Source organism: Neopsephotus bourkii, unplaced genomic scaffold (genome assembly GCF_033783945.1).
Source record: "Neopsephotus bourkii isolate Nb327-2 ecotype Australia unplaced genomic scaffold, CSIRO-AGI_Nbou_v1 NB_549, whole genome shotgun sequence".
Taxonomy (NCBI): domain Eukaryota; kingdom Metazoa; phylum Chordata; class Aves; order Psittaciformes; family Psittacidae; genus Neopsephotus; species Neopsephotus bourkii.
This window is the reverse complement of record NW_026901050.1, coordinates 381,808-401,047: the sequence shown is the minus strand read 5'-3', so window position 1 is coordinate 401,047 and position 19,240 is coordinate 381,808. Positions and strand designations below refer to the sequence as shown.

Genomic DNA, 19,240 nt, shown 5'->3' with positions numbered 1-19,240 from the left:
AAATCCTATTTTTTTTCCAGAGTCGAAAATCTGGGGACAGAGCAGAAGAGAATACACTAACATAGATGAGGTTTTGCTATTTTCCATCAAGGTACACAGCTGATACAGAAATCAAGCATTACTACAACAGCTATATTAGCTCAGAAGCATCTTAATGGGTAACAAGGTGGTGCTCAGGCACAGGTAGCTGAAGTTCCAGATCTGTTCAGCATCTATTTCACAAATGTTAGACAGACAAAAAAAAAAAAAAATTATCTCATTGAAGTAACAGTGAAAACAAGCAACCCAGAGCACAAATGTGACTTCAAAAGCACAAAGGCCTCATCAGCTTTTCTCTGTACATGGTAAAAGTTTATCTTCTGCACTAAAAGCAGTCTGAGATAATCAAATGTGTTGCCTACAGATGTTCTTTCCAATCCACTACTTTATTATCCAAAAGCATCAACACTGATAGATTAATGACACCTTTTACACCACCTACATATTGACATGGTGACCTTAAATTGCTACCTCAGTCTCCCCATATGGTTACTGTAGTTTCTATGATGCAGAATGCAGTGACAGGAATTGACAAGATTTCATTAAAACAGGCAGCCCCCCTTTCCTCCCAGTTGGGAAGGGAACACAACCACAAACCACCTGGCCCAAACTCCATTCACAGATCTGCTGGAAGCCAGCAAAGCAGGATGCAAAACAAGAGCTGCCTTTCTACTTTAAAATACTTCATCCTTCAACATCCACAGAAACCACCTTCATCAACCACAGAACTTCTGTGTTGTATGAGAGCAGAACTGATAAAGATCCAGACTTTCATATATTGAGACTTTACATATTACAGTGGTTATACTGCACATACACTACACTTGCTGATTTCAGGACTTTAGGGCTACCAAGTTCAGTGGGCTTTCTTTATTCCTCAGGAAACCAACTATCTTGCCTCTGCAAAACACTAATTCTCCTTCAGGAGGTGAGCAAAGGGGTAGCAGAATATATGACTCTCAACATCACAGTAATCCTTTAACCTAGATTAGGCAAGCCTTTGTGGTTTAACTGGGAACAGTATCACAAAGGAGACCCTAGCATAAGTTGCATATTCAGGTCTCCCAGAATTAATAAAATATTCCTAATTCTCAGCACTTAAAAATGCATTAATAGTTCCAACAGCTTGTGCCTGACCTCACTGTTCCCTGTTGGTACAAACAAACCTTTTGTTGCTATCACCAGCGCCCACAACTATTGCAGGCTCACTGAGAACAGGGCTCTGATTTGTTGTACTTCAGCAACTGAATATGCCAGACCCAACTGGACCAAAACTCAGACATATCTAGCACCGTGCTCAGCATTCCTGCTGAGGACACACGTTACTGTAAGAAGCTGTCCTGCAGGCATACTGTTACCCATACAACCCAGCACTTTTAACGTCACAAGCTGCATTTTGGACTGAGCAGCTTGGAATAAAGGTCTGCCTGGGTTAACCCTAGGTATCTGTCTGTTATACTGACCAACCTTTCCAACCCAGTCCTGTACTTCAACATGTAAAAATCATTCCATCCCCAACTGCTACTATGCTTTGAAGTATCTACCTTTAGCCAGCTGTCACTTCCCAAGTCAAAGTGTGTCATCTGACAATTACTTAGGAAGTTAACATGTACCTCACCTTTAGCACCAGGCTGAATACAGAACCTGTCAAGCTTCAGACTACGCAATATATACTTTCTTCAGCCTATTATTTAGGTAAATAATTTGCCTCTCTAATGACACAGTCATGTCCAGAAAGGCTGCAAGAAACATTGAGTTTAAATAAACATCAATAATGTAAATAGATAACATAAAAGCCCCAGAGCAAGATCAAATGATCTCATCTGTGCAGATCACAAGTTAACCTACTGTATAAGAGAGGATTTCAAAAGCACTCAGCAATCAGATTATGACCAGAATCTGATATATTGAGTGCATTTTGGCTGCTGACTGTTTTGAGAACCTGTCCTCAATGTCTGAAGTGATGCCTGATCTTCTAAGCCCATTGAAAAATATGTCATAAGGCAATGGGAATTTGAAGTCTTCAGTAAAATAAAAGGATTCCATTATATACTCATTATGATTGGTATTGCATGGGGGTTTAATTGTAATTTCTTCGGGGGGGGGGAGGTAGGGGTGTAATTACAGACGTAATAGCCTCCGAAAGGACAATTAATCTCAATATATTGCTTTGAAAACAACAGCTCAGGAAATGCAACATTAGCTTGCTATATAAAGAGTTTATTTGGATCATCTAGAATGCATTTTGTAAAACTAGCTTGGATCCTAGAATTTAATCCCTCAAAGCAAACTTTAATGCATGATACCAGTTAAAACTCCCTGGAGAACCAAAGGACAGTTATGTGAAATAAGCTCTGATTTAAAAAAAAAAGAAAAATAGTATTCCAATTCAGTAAAAGATACCCAGCAGCACAGCTCCACAGTGTGTAACTTGATTCTTCTTCTTTCGAAAGAAAATTTAGTCTGATGTGCAGTAATAACAGGCATTTGGCTTGTTCAGCTGTGGGCTCTGTTGAAGTTCTATACTTACCCATGTTATACTTCCATACAATGAAAACAAAGGCAGAGTAATAGGGCTAGCACTGACATTTGCAGGGCTGCCCATCAAGCAGAACCAAGGAATAAAGAAAAGAATGCCCTGAGAATTTCTTTATTAACTTGACAGGTTACTACCCAAGTGCACCGAGAAGCTCAAGGTCACAACACCTCAAGCAGGTGATGGAAGAGGAGATGAATAAGAGGTGCACCTAATTGTACCTGGTGGAACTACCCTCACCCACGGACTCACAAAGGAGCTTAAAGATGAGTTGTTTGAAGCGCTGGTTGGACTTCTTCTGGGGCTACACTTACTGAGTCCTACACATCCATAATGTCTTCTGATTACTCAGAACCTGACCAGTTGCATTTTAGAAGCAAACAAGAAAGCAAACAAAATTATTTGTCCTTATATCCAATCATTTTGCATTCCACAAAATTCATGCCTAGATAAACCTCCCTGAGTAAACCACAAGAAGTAAAAAAATCTAGCAAACTAAGGATTATGTATGTTACCTCACTGAAACAAGCATTGCCTGGGAAAAGTAATACATTTGCACTACTTTTAGCACAATACTTTTTCATCTAGAGAAGGATGTTTCTATCATCTTCACTGCTTTACCACCAAAAATCTAGATTGGTTTGGATTTCAGTAAATAGTATCATGAAAAAACAAAGTTTCTTTACAGATAATTCTGCATCTGCTAGCAGCACTTTTGGAAGGACTTCCCCCTCTCCAACAATGGTATGGTATCACCCCTTCCCAAACTTGATACCACAGGAATTCCAATATCCGCAGCTCCCAAAGTTCAGTTCCATGTGGCTTTTAGTACTTACCTGGAAGGAGCAATCTGTCCCACAGGCATTAACACATTATTCCAGTGTTAAAACAGAAAAGCTTTGACACACAAGGTATTACAGAGTTTCGAAGCAATGCAATCTTCAGTTAGTACAACAGCAAAAAGATTACATTTATGTCATCAACCTAGCTACTAAGTTTCCTGCAATGATGACTAGCATGCAAAACTTACAGAAGATACTCTGTGTTATCTGAAACATCTCTTTTTTGGCTAGGAAAAGATGGAAATGGAAACCATCAGTGACTCTCTATCCATACGTATATCAAGACTTTCTAACAGGCAAACAACAACAGCAACAATAACAACAAAACCATGCACAAAAAAAAGGAACAAATAACATTAATTCAAAAAAAAGAGAAAAAAAAAGTAATGTCAAATTATCCAATCAAAAAATCACTTGCATTTTAATGAAATGCCTTTGGCAGACTTCCCTTCCATTTATAGAGAGAACAGAAAGCTATTTATTGTATGTAGGTACCTGGAGTACCTGAGTTAGTTCTAGAGTCACCAGATGTAATAAAACTTATTCTTCTTCAGCAAGCATGAAAAAATGGAAGAAAATATAGTGGAGCTAATTGATAACAAGGGAACTCTTGGATAAAAATACCTGATAAAGCAGCATAACACCAATAGTTTCAATCGGATTACAGAATCATGTTTATTAAACATTAACCCTCCCTACTTAATATGTAACTTTACATATGATATAACTTTGCCTCTCACAAATTGGTATTTCAGACCTCAACACAGCTTTCACACAAGAAATGATTTCCTACTTCCAAAGTAGTATTTTGCTTAGTTGCTAAGGCACTGGTACAAGACCAACAGACCCTCAGTTCTAGCACCTACCTCCAATAATAGTTTATAGAAGACATGCTTAGTGTGTGTTACACATTACTGATATTATGCTGCTTCCAGACTGGAAACAGCATAGATAATTCTAATGGTCACCTGAATGCATACAGCCCACTATTTTGCATAATTACTAATAATGACTGGATAAAATACAACACATTAAAAGATAGTATGCAACATACTGGAGAAAAGGAGACAGTCTGGCTGCTAGGCAGCCTAACAAAAAGAGGGTTAAAAAACACCTGGTTTGTTACAGAGCAATTGCTGCTGCAATTCTTTGAACCTACTGATGACAGAAAAAAATAAAAAGAAAATAAAGTCGAATAAGCAAAAATGCAGAAAACAAGAAGGAAGACATGAAGACAAATGTCTAAGAGAAAAGTCTGTCTCTTTTCCCCATATATCATTAATTTTTCATTATGAAATCCAAGAATAAAACATCTTAAACTTTAAGGTATTTAGATTTCCCCAGGGTTTTGGTGGGTAATGAAACAACTATTTTTCAATGTCTCCCTGCAGAGAGCAGATGATCCATGATGCTTCCAAACTAAGGACTGCAAAAGGCCAAACAAATCCACGAAACAAACACAGAAAGAAAAATCAATGCATGGCGATACCAGGTTCCAAGCCATCACAGTCAGATGTACTTGCAGCTTTTTACTCTCATATTACTACAGAAGATTGTCATGCACAAAGCACAAAGAATACATCCATCAGAAGCAATCTTGGAGCCTTTCTGGCCACAAAATTCTGCATTTCTTTATACTTAGTTAGTTAACTCTGGGTCTAGGGACTCCAGTAATGGTCGTAGTGGTGGAAGCCAGTCAAAACCTTTTGCCTGGGAAAGCAACCCATTGGAATGAGCAGGACAGCTAAATCATACCAGTTGTCAAACATAAACAGAGTACTCCACCCAGGGGACTTCTGATGACAGGATATATTCCTTAGAAACTGCCCCCGAGCAAAAGCCTCACCAAACAGAAAGCTGTAACAAAAGCCAGCACTTTCACAGGGTGAATGTGCCCACAGCATAGATGTCCTCAAGCAGTTTCACTGACAGAGGACATGATCAAGTACGAGAGCAGCATTTTCTCACTTGTGCTTGCAAACACAGGATTCTGTGGGCATAGCTGGCACACAGGCAATTTACAAGCCCTACTCTTCAATGTGCTGTGTACTGTCCTTTTCTAAACTTAGTCCACTATGGCACTTATAAGTGTAAGAGAGAAATAAATTCTATCTGGGACAAGGTCTGTTTGATTTCTCAGTAGTCCTTAAAGTCCCAATTAAAAAAAAAAAAATAATCAAATATGTGCAAGCCATTGATACACAATTATCATTTCAACTAAAATAGAAGTTGTTTATCCATAAGAGAGTTAGTCTGCTGGAGAGCCTTTAGTCATTGTGTATTTTCACTGAAAATGGCACAATTTACCTTGAGGAAGCCCATTTCAAAAGATAAACGTCAAACACTGTTTAACATACGTACATTTGCATCATAGGTTTTTTCTACAATTACTTTGAAACCTGAAAAATCCCAGTGATATTATTCTTAATAATACATTGCTATAGCCCAAAGAATATACAACAGAAAAAGGAATAGGAGAGGAGAGAAGCAGTGAGATTAAGGCTAGCTTGACTTTACCCCGCACTTTCCAAATGCCAGCAAGCCACCAATGTGTGGTTACTCAGAAAAGAGCATGAAAAGATTATATAAGAAAAACCTATATAAGAAACTGAAAGATGTAATCACACATAATACCAAATAACCTCTGTGTATAATGAGGGAAGTGCAGAGAGAGTTAGTTACCTTTAGGGGAAAAGTACTGGATATTACCCACTGGTTAACCTTTCTGGTTATGGCTATTTACAGTGGGCAGGTCTTAAGCCACAATAAAGGTGTCTCATATGATGTGGCCTATTACAGTTGCTGAAGTGAGCCTGTCAAACTTAAGTAGCTAGTCTTGTAGGAGCAGTACAAATGCACTTCATTAACACGCTCACTGTTGGGGTCCCAGGTGACATGCACTTAAGTGCCTATATTTCACTGGCATGTTGACACGGGAGTCAGTGATAGAGCTGCCAGCATGGCTGAGGTTCAGCAATGAGAATTCTCTCCCTCTCATGCCAAGGTTTGGGAAGACGTAAGAATGGCAACTGTCTTTTTGTTCAGAGATAGGCGTTCTAGTTTATTCCATCTCTGCTTGTTATTTGATTGGAGTTGAGGCTTTTTAAAACCAATCTTGGAGGTATTTTGCCAGTAGCTTTCCAGTAGGAGTCATGCTTTCAACATCATCTAAATAGTTATCTTGACTCTTGAATTCATGTCTTCTTACCTGATAACATATTATCTGTTTTTATTGAAGGAAACTTCAAAGTCATTTCATGTTTGTGCCTGTGAATCATCAGATGATCCTCTGTTGGAAAACGCTGTCAGGCAAACAGAGAGAGAGAGAGAGGAAGAGAGAAAAAAAAGGAAAAAAAAAACAAAGAAGAATTTAATCCTCTAATAAACTTTTGGCATTGGACAGAATTTAAAAATGAGAGAGAGAAAGAAATGTATCCAGCAATGTGTCCAAATGGCACCAGGAACAGAGTATTTGAAAATGCAAGTGAGCACGGGCAACAAATCACTGTACTCTACTTAGAAATTTATTTGCTGCAGTGCTCTATGAGGTTGCAAACTGCAAGGTGTCATGCATTTGCCTGAAAAGGTTGTTTTGAATTCTTAAGGGTCTCAAACACCCACTCCAGCTACCACGGCCTCACAAGTCACCACGTGCCTAAGGATCTGCGATAACTGCTGTTGTATATGCTCTTAGCCCACGGCAAAAGCAAAGTAATGCAGCATATCTTAAATCACTTTACTGGATTTTTCTGCTTTTGTGTCTTTCTGCAATCTGTAGCTGCTGAACAGCAATAAAAATAATCAAATAAGCCAGCTTTTCCCTACACAAAAGTATTCAGACAAAATGCATCTTTTGGAAACCTCTGACACTCTGACTTAATTCAAAGTGGCACTGCAACGGTGCTCAGGACATAACAACGACTTATGACCCTTTATGATACTAAATGAAATTCTTTTCCTTTGTCAAGCAGAGAAGGTGAAGAGATGTGCTTTGCAAGAAACTAATCAGTGTGCTAAGTTTGTTTTACAGTCTGATAACAATGAATAGCTTCTTTTAAATAACACAAAGAGACAAGCTTGAATAAATGTTCAAGCACTTGGGCTCAGGGAGCAGACTGGTTCTGTTAGGTTTCCTTCACCAGGAGGTGCATATACAGACCTCTGCTCTGTAACACTTTTATTTAGCAAGGTTTTTTCAGGAGTAGCAAAAGGCCAAAACTTGATTAACCAAAGCTTGAAGGGAAAAAAAAATAAAATTAAAAGCAGCTTCTTAAAGCAACAGGTACACGTGAGGCTGTAGAAAACTGGCAACAACAGAGTTAAAGTGACTTAATGCTTTCAACACAGTACGTTCTTGGCTCAGTGACTTTGCTTGTGGCTATAGTATAAATAGTTGCAGTATGTTACACCTTCTGAAAATCTCTCTAAGCCCATAGACAAAGCAGCATAAATAATGGGAATGAATACTCTGGAAAAAAAATAATAAATAAATAAATCCCAAAGACCTTTTCCTCACTGTGAAATCCTGGTTCATTGCTTACTCATCTGGAAGAAATGCAGCACTAGAAATTTATGTTAAGAACAAAAGGAATATGTGAAAGACCTTGCTCAATGAAATTGTGAGGGGGGAAAAATACCCATGTTTTGTTCTTGCGGAAATGGATTTTTCCTTCACGGATGCCACGCTCTGTCTTCAGGGTGAAATCAGACAGCTTTAAAAGACGGCATGGAGCAACTGAGGAGAAGCTGTTCCTCTGGCCCAGACTCTTTTCTGCAAGTCTACTTTCTCCCCTGTGCAGAAGGTCAGTTTCCTCAGCCCTCAGTACGCATCTGCACTGGCTGATAGAGAAGCCAGCCACCAGACAGCTTAGCTCAATAGCAGCACTACACTGTGCATTTCTGTCAAGTCCTCATTTACAATAAATAGAGGTCATGTCTTGAAATGAGAAATTATTATTTTCACCTACACTTCTTGTCTATCCGAATTGTACCAGCATACAACTATTCTCTTTTCTGAACACCTAAATGAACTTACTTGGATCAGCTTCTCCTCCATTGAGGAAATTAGTAGCTGACATCAAAACACCCAAGATCACTGATTTGAGTGGAAGTTTGATTTAAGACTCAACAAAAAGGTAAATAAAGCTTGACTATAAAACACAGATACTTTTATTCTACCTCTGTGACAGAATGATGAAAGTTTAATTCTGCATGTCAAGATCTGAAGTGACAAATCCTCAATCAAAAGGACAGTCCAAAAGATGCACTCTAATGTAAAGCTTCTCGGACAGTTGTTAACCAGACCTCGGGCTTCTCCCTTTCCTTATTTCAGCTCTTGGCAAAATCAGGATCTAAACTCCAGTAATAGCCACCTATAATTCCACCAGAAGAACTTAAAGTCTTGTAAAAATATGAGCCAGCTGAAAACTCCCAACATACATTTAAAGCAGGGAAATATTACCCTCATTATGAGAGGAGGGCTCTGGGAAATGGGTAGGCTAAATCACTTGAATCAGATGCATATAGGAAGCCTGTGGCAAAAAGCCCAAAGAAGCCCTTGCCTGAAGATTTTCCTCACAAACTCGTCACTTATCTGAATTAGGGAGAGAAGTGCAACATGTGGAACTACCTTCATCGCTGCAGGGGGGAAACTTCCCTCACCACTGCAAAATCATTGAAACAACACACAAATCCCAATTCAAAATCTTAGCAGGTAAATCCTTGTCAATTCAGGTTTTTAAGATCATTAAACATCTACTGTTACAAGTCAGATTATAGCCTTTGAGACACGTGGCAGATCACCAGTCAACAGGAATCCCAAATGTACATGCTGGGGCAGAATTTATCTACAGGCTGCATTTTCTATACAGAATATTTTGTAAGGAGATGTCAGAGAGGAAAAAAAAAAGGCTAATAAGGAATTGTATTTAAGTATTTAAACAAACACAAAAAGAAAAAAGCAGGAGGGTTACCACATCCAATAAGAAACATACTGTATTCCTTCATACATCTAAGTAGAAGACAAACAAATGTGCCCTGTCTAGTGTGTCCTCTCTTGCCCTCTTGCTAACCACTAAAAGAATTTGCAATATCTGTCTTGAAACATTAGGCCTGGGGATGAGGGAAGGCACAGAGGCAGCTGGAGAAGCACTTCTACCAGCTCGCTTTTGACTATCTATCTGTTGTATTTGCTTTAAATATTTTGTAATAATATCTTGTGGGGTAAAGGAGGGAATGGGGGGGAGAAAGGGGGAAGACTTGAAAAAAAACCCCAACACACACATTATTATTAGACGTGTTAATATATCAGGAGGCATTATACAAGCCAGAGCTAGTGCTGAGGACTCAATTAATATCACCGCTGACTCCACTCACCTGTGAGCAGCCTGGGGCACTGCAGACAAAAGGCCTCTCCTGCTCCAAGTTCATCTTTGATTCCTCATAAATCTACATGTTAAAAGGGGGAGGGGGAAAGAAAGGGAACCTATGAATATATATGTTCTAAACTTCACACATACATGCAACATGCAATTGTCACAGTTTGCGCTTTGATTTCAAACTCCCCAAACAGACCAAAACAAAGTTTTCATCCTTAGAGTACTAAATTTGCTAATATTCAGCAGGCTCCCTGCAGTCTCAGTTCTTATTACTTCTTCCTGAGCACATACTTACTTTGAAGGAAGGAAAAAAAAAACCCTATTAGGCTTTCACAGCAGAAATTTGCCTCAGAAAAAAAACGTATGTTCAGTGTTTTTACTAGATAAGACCGTGTCTGCTCAGAAATATCTCAGATTAAGGGTTTTTACCTTTCCTCCTTCAGTTCCTGCTGAACAACATTAAAACCAGACAGCTAGGTTACTTCTGAGAAAGAATCCACTTTTTGAAGTTTTTCATCTTACTGTTTGATATTAATAACTTCAGCACATTACATACATGCTCTCTATACATACAAGATAGCTCTTCGTCCCCATCCTTTAAAAGGTCAACTAGAGCCTCAGGAGCTTGAAAAATGAAGTTTTGCCTAAAACTTCAGCTTCCCAATGGCAATTCCAGCCCTGTAAGCTTGTGCTAAAGCCTGGGGGAGAACTCCCAGATCTCAAATGAAACACAAGGAGGAAACATTCACCCTCTGAACACATTAACACAGCTGAATTTGTGTCCATATTATGGCAGTGTCCCTAACCAATATCAACAAAATCATTTTTAGTAACATTTCAGGATGTAAAATAAAAAAGTTACTTCTTTCAGAAATGTTTTGAGCCTGTTGGTACAAGTGGCTTTACAAGCTAGAACATAGCAACTGACCTACCTTAGTGCATAACATATGACTTCTGCGTTATGACTCTAAATTCCCTTAAAATTCAGCCTCTCTGCAGCCCCACTTAGTCCAATGCCTGTGTCTGTGTTATTTTTTCATAAAACAAAGACAAATACCTTGGTGAGGAAGCAGAACTTGGTTTTAAAACTACAAAAAATCAGCAGGACAAGTGCTAAAATTACTTGACCCTGTTGTCGTTTTTGTAAAACTACAGTTCGTTACTTCCTATTATCAGGAATATCCTCACCACACTTGTTCAAAAAGCTTTAATTTCAGAAGAGTTGCTACAAATACCTGCAAACAAGAAAAAAGAAAAGGAGAGGAGAGGAGAGGAGAGGAGAGGAGAGGAGAGGAGAGGAGAGGAGAGGAGAGGAGAGGAGAGGAGAGGAGAGGAGAGGAGAGGAGAGGAGAGGAGAGGAGAGGAGAGGAGAGAGGAGAGGGAAGGGAAGGGAAGGGAAGGGGAAGGGAAGGGAAGGGAAGGGAAGGGAAGGGAAGGGAAGGGAAGGGAAGGGAAGGGAAGGGAAGGGAAGGGAAGGGAAGGGAAGGGAAGGGAAGGGAAGGGAAGGGAAGGGAAGGGAAGGGAAGGGAAAGGAAGGGAAGGGAAGGAGAAGAGAAGGGAAGGAGAAGAGAAGGGAAGGAGAAGAGAAGGGAAGGAGAAGAGAAGAGGAGAAGAGAAGAAAAAAGAAAAAGGCAGCAGAGCACAGAGCACCCTTTACCTGACTGCTGACTCCCAGAAGCAGCATCCAGAAATTAAGAATTTCTATTTTTATTTGCCCTTTAACTTCCACAAGGACACTACCCTCTAAAGGCAATAATTAGCCTCAACTGATTTTCTTGATGCGGACATCTCTACTAACATCTGGCCTGAGACAAGTGATTTATTGCAGCAAATACAGTCAAATGTCAAGAAAGACCCTATGTCAGGATTAACCTATCTATCTACACAAGGCTAGAACTGAAATAACTAAAATTGTACCAATTCACTCCTGTAAGACTATTCATATCCTGTTTTGATTAAACTTACAGCTATGTTAAACTGAAATAGGATACTCATAATCAGAAATGAAAGACTATGTTCGCATAAAGTCTTATACTAAAATAACTAAAGGTGTTAAATTACTTCTAATTTCAGTTATTTCAGTTCCAGACTGTGCTTAGACGAGCTCTTCAGAGGTGAAGCAATAAATATGCTCTGAACTATGCTATCCTGTCTGAAAGAAACACAAGCAGCAGAGAGATAACTGACTAAACAAACAAATCTCTGCAAAAACAAAACCAAAACCTCCAGCTAAGTTTGATTTTTAAATCCACCTCTATTTATGGGATGTGACCCTGGAATGTTGTCTTTCCTAAAGACCTTCTCACAGAAAGAAAGGAGAGGAAAAAAGCTATGTGTGGATAATGAAAGGCTTTATCTGATATCTCAATTACTCCTGCAACTGAAGCACTGCCAAAGGTTTCTGTTACCCCTTTTTCCCCTCCTCAGGGGATAGTGACAACTGCATTTTCAATAGCAGAACAACAGATGAGACTCAGTTAAAGAAAACAAGATAACAGCAATTCTGGTCCCTAGTGTCCAAGTGAATTTCAAAACATTACCAGGAATTATTTGAGGTTTGTTTTCTTATTGAGTACTGCAAGTCTAAGACTTCCCTCCCTGCCCTGAGCTTGAGTTTTAGTCCCTTAATCCCTTAGTGCATGCTCTGATAACAAATAAATGATTCTCAAGGTTATCTAGGTAGATAAGCATGGACTAAGCACCAAAATAACATGCTCGATGAGGACTAGAATCTTGAGCATGGGGCTTGACTCCAGGAAAACATGGACTTGGGCTTTATTCACAGTGCTCTGAGGTGTCAGATTCACCATCTAGTAGTTTACCACAAATGTACAAGCAACTGCTGGTTCCCAGGAGAATCATTCTTTGCAGGCAATTTGCAGACACTAAACTTCAAAAAAAAAAAACCAAGAAAAGAAGTAATAATCCAGAATGGCTGTATCATGTGTGCCCTCCAGGATACTCTCTAGCATAACCTGACCTATATAACGTGCTACCAGATAGTACAATGCCCTTCAAAAGAAATTGCACCATACAGAATTCATATTTACATGTGATGCTATCACTGCAGTTGTGACTGTAGCACTACTGACTTTCTTACAATAGAGAGTGAAAGAAGCTGCCTTCTGCCTACCGTTTTGAGAGGGTGTCTGGTGCTTGGATACCTTATGGCAGTAATTCAAGCTTTAGGGTTGAATGTTGACTAGAAACAAGCAGCTGAAAATCTGGGCTGTGTGATCCTCCTGCATCCCCCATTCCTGATGAACTTAGCAAGAGCTGCAGATGCAGGTGTAGTGATAGGACAAGGGGTAATGGGTTCAAACTTAAACAGGGGAAGTTTAGATTGGATATAAGGAAGAAGCTCTTTACTGTAAGGGTGGTGAAGCACTGGAATTGGTTGCCCAGGGAAGCTGTGAATGATCCATCCCTGGCAGTGTTCAAGGCCAGGTTGGACAGAGCCTTGGGTGACATGGTTTAGTGGGAGGTGTCCCTGCCCATGGCAGGGGGATTGGAACTAAATGCTCTTAAGGTCCTTTCCAACCTTAACTATTCCATGATTCTATGATTCTGTGCACAAGCAATACAGGATCTCACCCTAGGTTTGCAGCAGGATGGGAGCGCTCAGCAACAGAGGTGTTTTGGTTGTGCATAGCACAGTTTGCACAGCATCCTTCTCAAGAGGCAGGCATGTGGCTCCCATCCTTCAGTTCAGGATATAGACAGTTGCACACTGCCTCTAGCACATAGTTCACTTTACACAGCGCATGCACTGCTGGGCCACACAACCCATGTCTCATTTTTCCACAGTATGTGCAGGTGGTTCAGCCTACATGAAGGAAGTAACGCAACCAGTGGCAGCATTTCGACTTCACCTAATAAAAATAAATCAAAGCAGCCTTTCCATCTAAATTAAAGTGCTTATTAACCTTTGTGATCTTAAAAATTCAAGTTAGACTTGCGCACCTCTCATGGTACTATATATGACTCCTGCAATTAATGTACATAAAGAGTATCAGGCAAATCTATGATGATTGAAAAGTTAAAAAATTGCTCACGCCTGAATTTTCTACTTCTGTTACCAATAGCTTAATTTATTGCAACTTTGTGACCTCTTCGAAGAACCAAACAAGGATTATAAATATAAGCAAGCACTAATATTGATATGTCAGCATTCGTTCTGATATTATTAACAATAGGCATGAGTGCATTATGCAGCAGAAAAGGAGGCTGAATTTTAATAGACATGTTAACAACATCTGTCAGCATTTATTGCTCTATTGCGACCACGTAAAGAGCCTTATTGGCAGAATGTGTAAGTGAGGAAATCGGCTACAATGGTGTAGCCTGCCACTCTCCTGAAATATCACTCTGCTCAGAAGTTAAGGTATTCTAATTAGAAAAATACATAAACAAAAATGCAGAAGAAACATAGAAAGGCTTCTCCAAGCCATGAGACATGGAGGAGAAACAAGTAAGTTCTGCATCAAGCCAATTATTTTCTTCTATTCCTTGATTTCTGCATGAGATACTTCTAAACATTTTTAATTATAATTAATAAAACTGAAGCCCACAGCAAGGAATGCAGGAACAAAGAAAGAAAAAGAAAACAAAAGAAGCAGAAAACCCCTCAGAACATAGAAACTGACTGCATTCCCTCTCAGCAGCATCCAGAGGGAAGTACCCCACATCCTCAGGCTCCTCAAGGAGATTTTGCAGAGCCCCATGATCATCCTTTCTATATCAGAAATATAGTTTCAACATCTACCACCAAGAAACATGCTCCTTTCTGTCTCACTCTGCCCCTTTTTAAACTCAGCAGTGATCTTACTGCCATACTGGTAAAAACATCAAGCAGGCTTGTTTCCTGTTTCAATGTTATTCTTGAAGTAGGCTGCAGTAAGAATCTGATTTTCATTGGGCTATTATTATTTGCAGCTGTGCGACCTTTTTAACCCTCTTTTAAAAGTGACATTTCAGCCTTCAACCTCAAGCTGTCTAAATGTTGCAAGGTTTTCAGCCCTCTGATTAACAGTGAAAAAGAACCGATGGGGAGGTGTACACTACAATGTGTCTAATACAGGTCAGTGCACCCATCCTGCCATTTGCACAAGTGAGTAATTACCCTCTTATAAGCAACCTGTATGTTGAAATTAATCACCTGGACACATGCTTACAAGACAGGTTTCTTCAGCCTGGTGTGACCAAGGTCACTGAGATTTCCAAATACAAGTACAACACACACAGTCACTAGCATTAGCAGCTGTATGCAGGGACATGAGCAATAAATGAAGCATCACCTATTTTTTAGGGTCATGGCCACAATGTATAAAATCTGAGAGGAGATGTGGTTGTGCCGTACTTGTGAATATTAAAGAACTCTATTGGTACATGCAGCATTTTAAACTGTTAGTCGTGGCTATTCAGTACAGCACTATTTATAGACAATTACAGTTTTATTACAAGTGCTATTAAGACTTGTTGGTTTTGGAAGTATAGTACATGCAGGGTTAATGCCTACGGTTGTTCCCAGCATGCTCTTGCATAAGCGAAGCCAGTTTTAAGTATCGTTGTGCTGAAACAGTGCATGGGGGTTTTTTTTCAGCACAGGCTGTTCAGTGGAAGAACTTGTTTTCTGAATCTAGCATCATGCTTTCCACATGCACACATACAGGGCTCATTATCACAGCCCTGCCTGCTTCAGCTGCTACAGTGAAGGGTCTGTCAGCATTTCCATTAGAAACCCCCTCGTTTCAGGATTAAAGCATTTCCAAATGGTTCTGGATGCTGGAAAGCAATTTGCGTCTGGAGTCCCCAAGAAGGACTTTAATATGATGCACATTTGAGCTGGGGCTCAAGCCCTCACTGGTACTCCAGTGAAGTTTTGTGATTGCATTTATGACATTTATATGTGGAAAAACACTCAGCTTGGTCCTTTATTCATTTGTTTTAAAAGAAGAGAGCCCCATAAATCTTTAGGCAGAGCCAAACGCTCTGAAAAAGTGGTTGATGTGTGAATTGCCTCAGCATCAAGCAGCCTTCAGTCCGCTCGCCATGGCTGGCAGCAGAGCCGCCCAGCAGCAAGCACCCTGTGTGGCACGGGGTAGGGGTGCCTCATTAGTAGTTAGCCCCTTGCCACCTGTGAGTTGCTTGCTTAAGGATTTTTTGCAAAAGGCGTACCAAAGAGGTTCTTGTTTCATGATGCCAAACACCCCACAACTTTTTAAACAGCCACTCGGTTTGCTTACTGCCTCTGTCTGAGCAAAATCCAGGGCTGGAAATGCTCTCCAGCAGTCCTAAGGTTTTGTCCCATCTCTCTCTTTCAGGTATACTTGTTCACCTCCAAATCAGCTGTTTCTGCTCTCCCACTCAGCATTTGGCTGCTAAACCCCACCATTTCTGTTATCAAGGAAAACCAGATAGCTGCCTCCTGCCTTTCTTCTGCTTATGCAGCGGGTCTTTCTTCTCAAGAAAGTAAGAACAGAGCTGGGGGTAATTTAAAAAGAAGTGGCAAAGATAGGACATTTCAAAAGGGAACAAGAATGAAGTTTGTAAAACTTTGAAATTGAGGAGAGGAGGAAGTAAGAGGAAGAATGACAAAAGGCCTGAAGACAAGGAGCCACCAGTGGAAATGGAACATAAGCAAAGTGGAAGTAAGGACAGCAAACAGTTGAGGACTGGGCTGAGGAAGAGGAAGGTAGTAAAAGGATACCCCTGGAAAAGAAACTCAAAATAGAAACCAGACGACCTACTGCCTTCCCACATAACAGCAGCCTGCAAACTCAATACTGTATATCATCCATGCAAGATGGAGTATTTAGTAGAGGGCACAATTTGCCCTCTATGCTGGATGAAACTATTGAAAATACACAAGTCAAAATGATCATTCTACAGTTCTTAGGCTGTCCATTTCAGTATAGGAAACCCATCATGACTTTACTTGGTATAGGGCAAAAGGATTTGCTGTTTTAAGCAAATAACCATGCAGTTACTAAACATAGACAATAGAAGACAAAAAGAGGAAATAGGAAAAAGGAGGTAAAGAGTGGATTTAAAACAGAAACACACACATACACACACAGAGAGAGAAAAGAAAAAACAGCACTTTTGAAACACAGTTCATGAAAGTTATCTCAGCACAGAAATATTCTATAGAAGAAATCAGATCTTTATAGGGCAAGATGGCTATTACTTCAAGTCTGGAAAAACACTTTTAGGAATAATGTGGTTATTTTGGACTCTGCAATTGGCCAAACAGGACCAGCCTGACCTGGAAGCAGCCCAGGCTTGTAGCTCTGCAACCGTCCCCCACTGATGGCATTTGCAGAACCACCCTAATACCTGCTCTCCCTAGTTACAAGTCTGAAACGACACAAGAGACCAGGCTGTAACCTCGCTCCCAGCACAGAATACACAGCAGCAGCAGCACAGGCTGTAGCAATATAACCACAAAGTCAAGCAATGCAAGAGAAAGGCACAATTTGGCAATGAATATTTTGCACACGGACAGGAACAACACCTGTACCACTTCTCCACTTTTCCTACATGCAGTTTTTCTGCCAGGTTTTCAGTAATGGCAATTTGACAGCTAACCCAGACCTACTGAAGCAAAACTAGTATCTGCGTCTATGGACTTTACATGTCAAATATTAGGGAGAATGTCAAGTGTCTATGGGCAGTCAAACAGCACCAGAGTTTCACATTTATCTCAACATGAACTAACGCTGTCCTTGTTGTACATTATCAGGCATGCAACTTCAGTGCTCATGTTAGAAGGCTAAGATAGACTTCAGGGTCTTGTGAGGGAGGAAAGCAAGGAAGAATGGAGGAAAGGAAGGAAGGCAGGGAAGGCAGGAAGGGAGAAAAGGAAGAGCTATGTTAACCCAGGATTCAAACAGATACTTTAAATTGTCTGCTACAAAAGGACTCTCCACTAGCTACCTCAAAACCTTCAACACTCAGATTTATTGTATTGGAGCATGTATGTGATGATAATATCTGCCCTTACTCAACTCACTGTCCGTCTCACAAATTGCTCTGCATAAAGGGAGGAGGAAACTGCAAAACAACTGCAGTGACACAGAAATCTTGCTTCAAGAGGCAACCGCTAACAGCTAGGATTTTAAAGGAAAAACATATTTGCTCTGTTCTTTATGAACAAGTCTTGTCTTCTCCCTGTTTGGGACACAGTCCCTTGGGGCACAGAATGTGCATACAGAAGTTAAAACCACCATTAGCTGAAATCAATATTTATATTTACTACCAAACTCTTGAAAGATTTAAAAGAGAAAATCCATGCAGAGAACACCATTCCAGGCTCTTACAGTCATTATTAACATGGATTTGATAGCACCCGCTCTCCCCCTCTCTCTCACTACTAATTTTAGTGGGTTACACGCTTGCCAGCACTACAGTACAGTATTTGCTACCCTACCAAGTGGCTAATAATATAAGAACGGTCTGTTTAAAATTGTATCTACAGTTATTTTCCATGCAAAGGGATAAAAAAGATGCTTCGCTGTCAGACTGCCTCAATTTTTACTCATCTCCCAAAAGCTAACAGTATTAAGTGAGGTGGGTCCTTCGTCTTCTTACAAACCCCTTCACAAACACAGCCCCATTCCCAGAGCTGTAAAAGTCACTGGGCTTCACATCAGTGGTTCCTATGCCAAGAGTATTATTGTGGGTGTATAAAAGAAAAACAAAGACTCTTCAGATCATCTTCACAACTTAGGATGGTTCCTCATGCCTATTGCTGTGAAACAAAAAAAGTACTACTTCAAGGAAAAAATCCAAGTGCTATGCACTGGAGAAGATCTCCAGGAAGCCTGCAAAGGGCAGAAAAGGCAACTGCAACTGCGGTGAGAGATGAAGCCCATGAAGCAGAGGGTGTCGATGATGAACTCCCAGTAACATCTGGCAAATAAGCTAATCTTTTGGGACTTTCCAATGTTGGCAGATAAGTGTGTTGTCTGTCCCTTCAAAGGCTGACCTCATTTCTATCCTTAGGTTAATGGCATGCAAAGCTCTCTGCTACACTCACTTTTTCACTCTTCCCCCCGCCCCCAACAGTTATTATTAAACAGCAAACAACTTTGCCTATTGTTGTAGTTTGCATACAATTTAATTAAGAGTTTTCCCTCCAGGAATAATATTGACTGGAGGTTTTGAAGGGTTGTTTTGTTTTTTAAGTGTACTGTAACTGCAGTATGCTAATTGCTTTGGTTTACGATACACAAATAGATAAGAGAATTCACCTACCTTGCATGCAAATAAACACTTGGATTTCTAAGGGGAAGGAACTACAACAAAAAAAAGAAAGCATAAAAGATATCCTGGGGGAAACAACAACACGAGGCTGCTTAGCTGACTTTCATACCAGAAGCAGTTAGGGGCTCTAATGCAAGCTTTGAAAATTCTGCCAGCCCAAATTTTCCTTCTGGTTTATT

At 40.1% G+C, this 19,240-nt stretch overlaps 1 protein-coding gene across 5 annotated transcripts in view; it reads right to left on the bottom strand.

The window, feature by feature from the left end:
* Window positions 1-19,240, bottom strand: part of CREB5 (cAMP responsive element binding protein 5) — a 254,418-nt gene that overhangs the window by 201,936 nt on the left and 33,242 nt on the right. For 2 of the 5 annotated variants that reach the window (XM_061351010.1, XM_061351011.1), the window contains exons 2-4: window positions 19,053-19,093; window positions 9,793-9,864; window positions 6,626-6,719 (exon numbers count right to left, since the gene is read on the bottom strand). The exons of 1 other annotated variant lie outside the window; for it this stretch is intronic. In XM_061351010.1, the coding sequence (XP_061206994.1) occupies window positions 6,626-6,719; window positions 9,793-9,846 (148 nt within the window). In that variant the 5' untranslated portion in view covers window positions 9,847-9,864; window positions 19,053-19,093. The remainder of the gene's footprint in view (window positions 1-6,625; window positions 6,720-9,792; window positions 9,865-19,052; window positions 19,094-19,240) is intronic. 2 more of the 5 variants (XM_061351009.1, XM_061351008.1) reach the window with 1 other exon arrangement.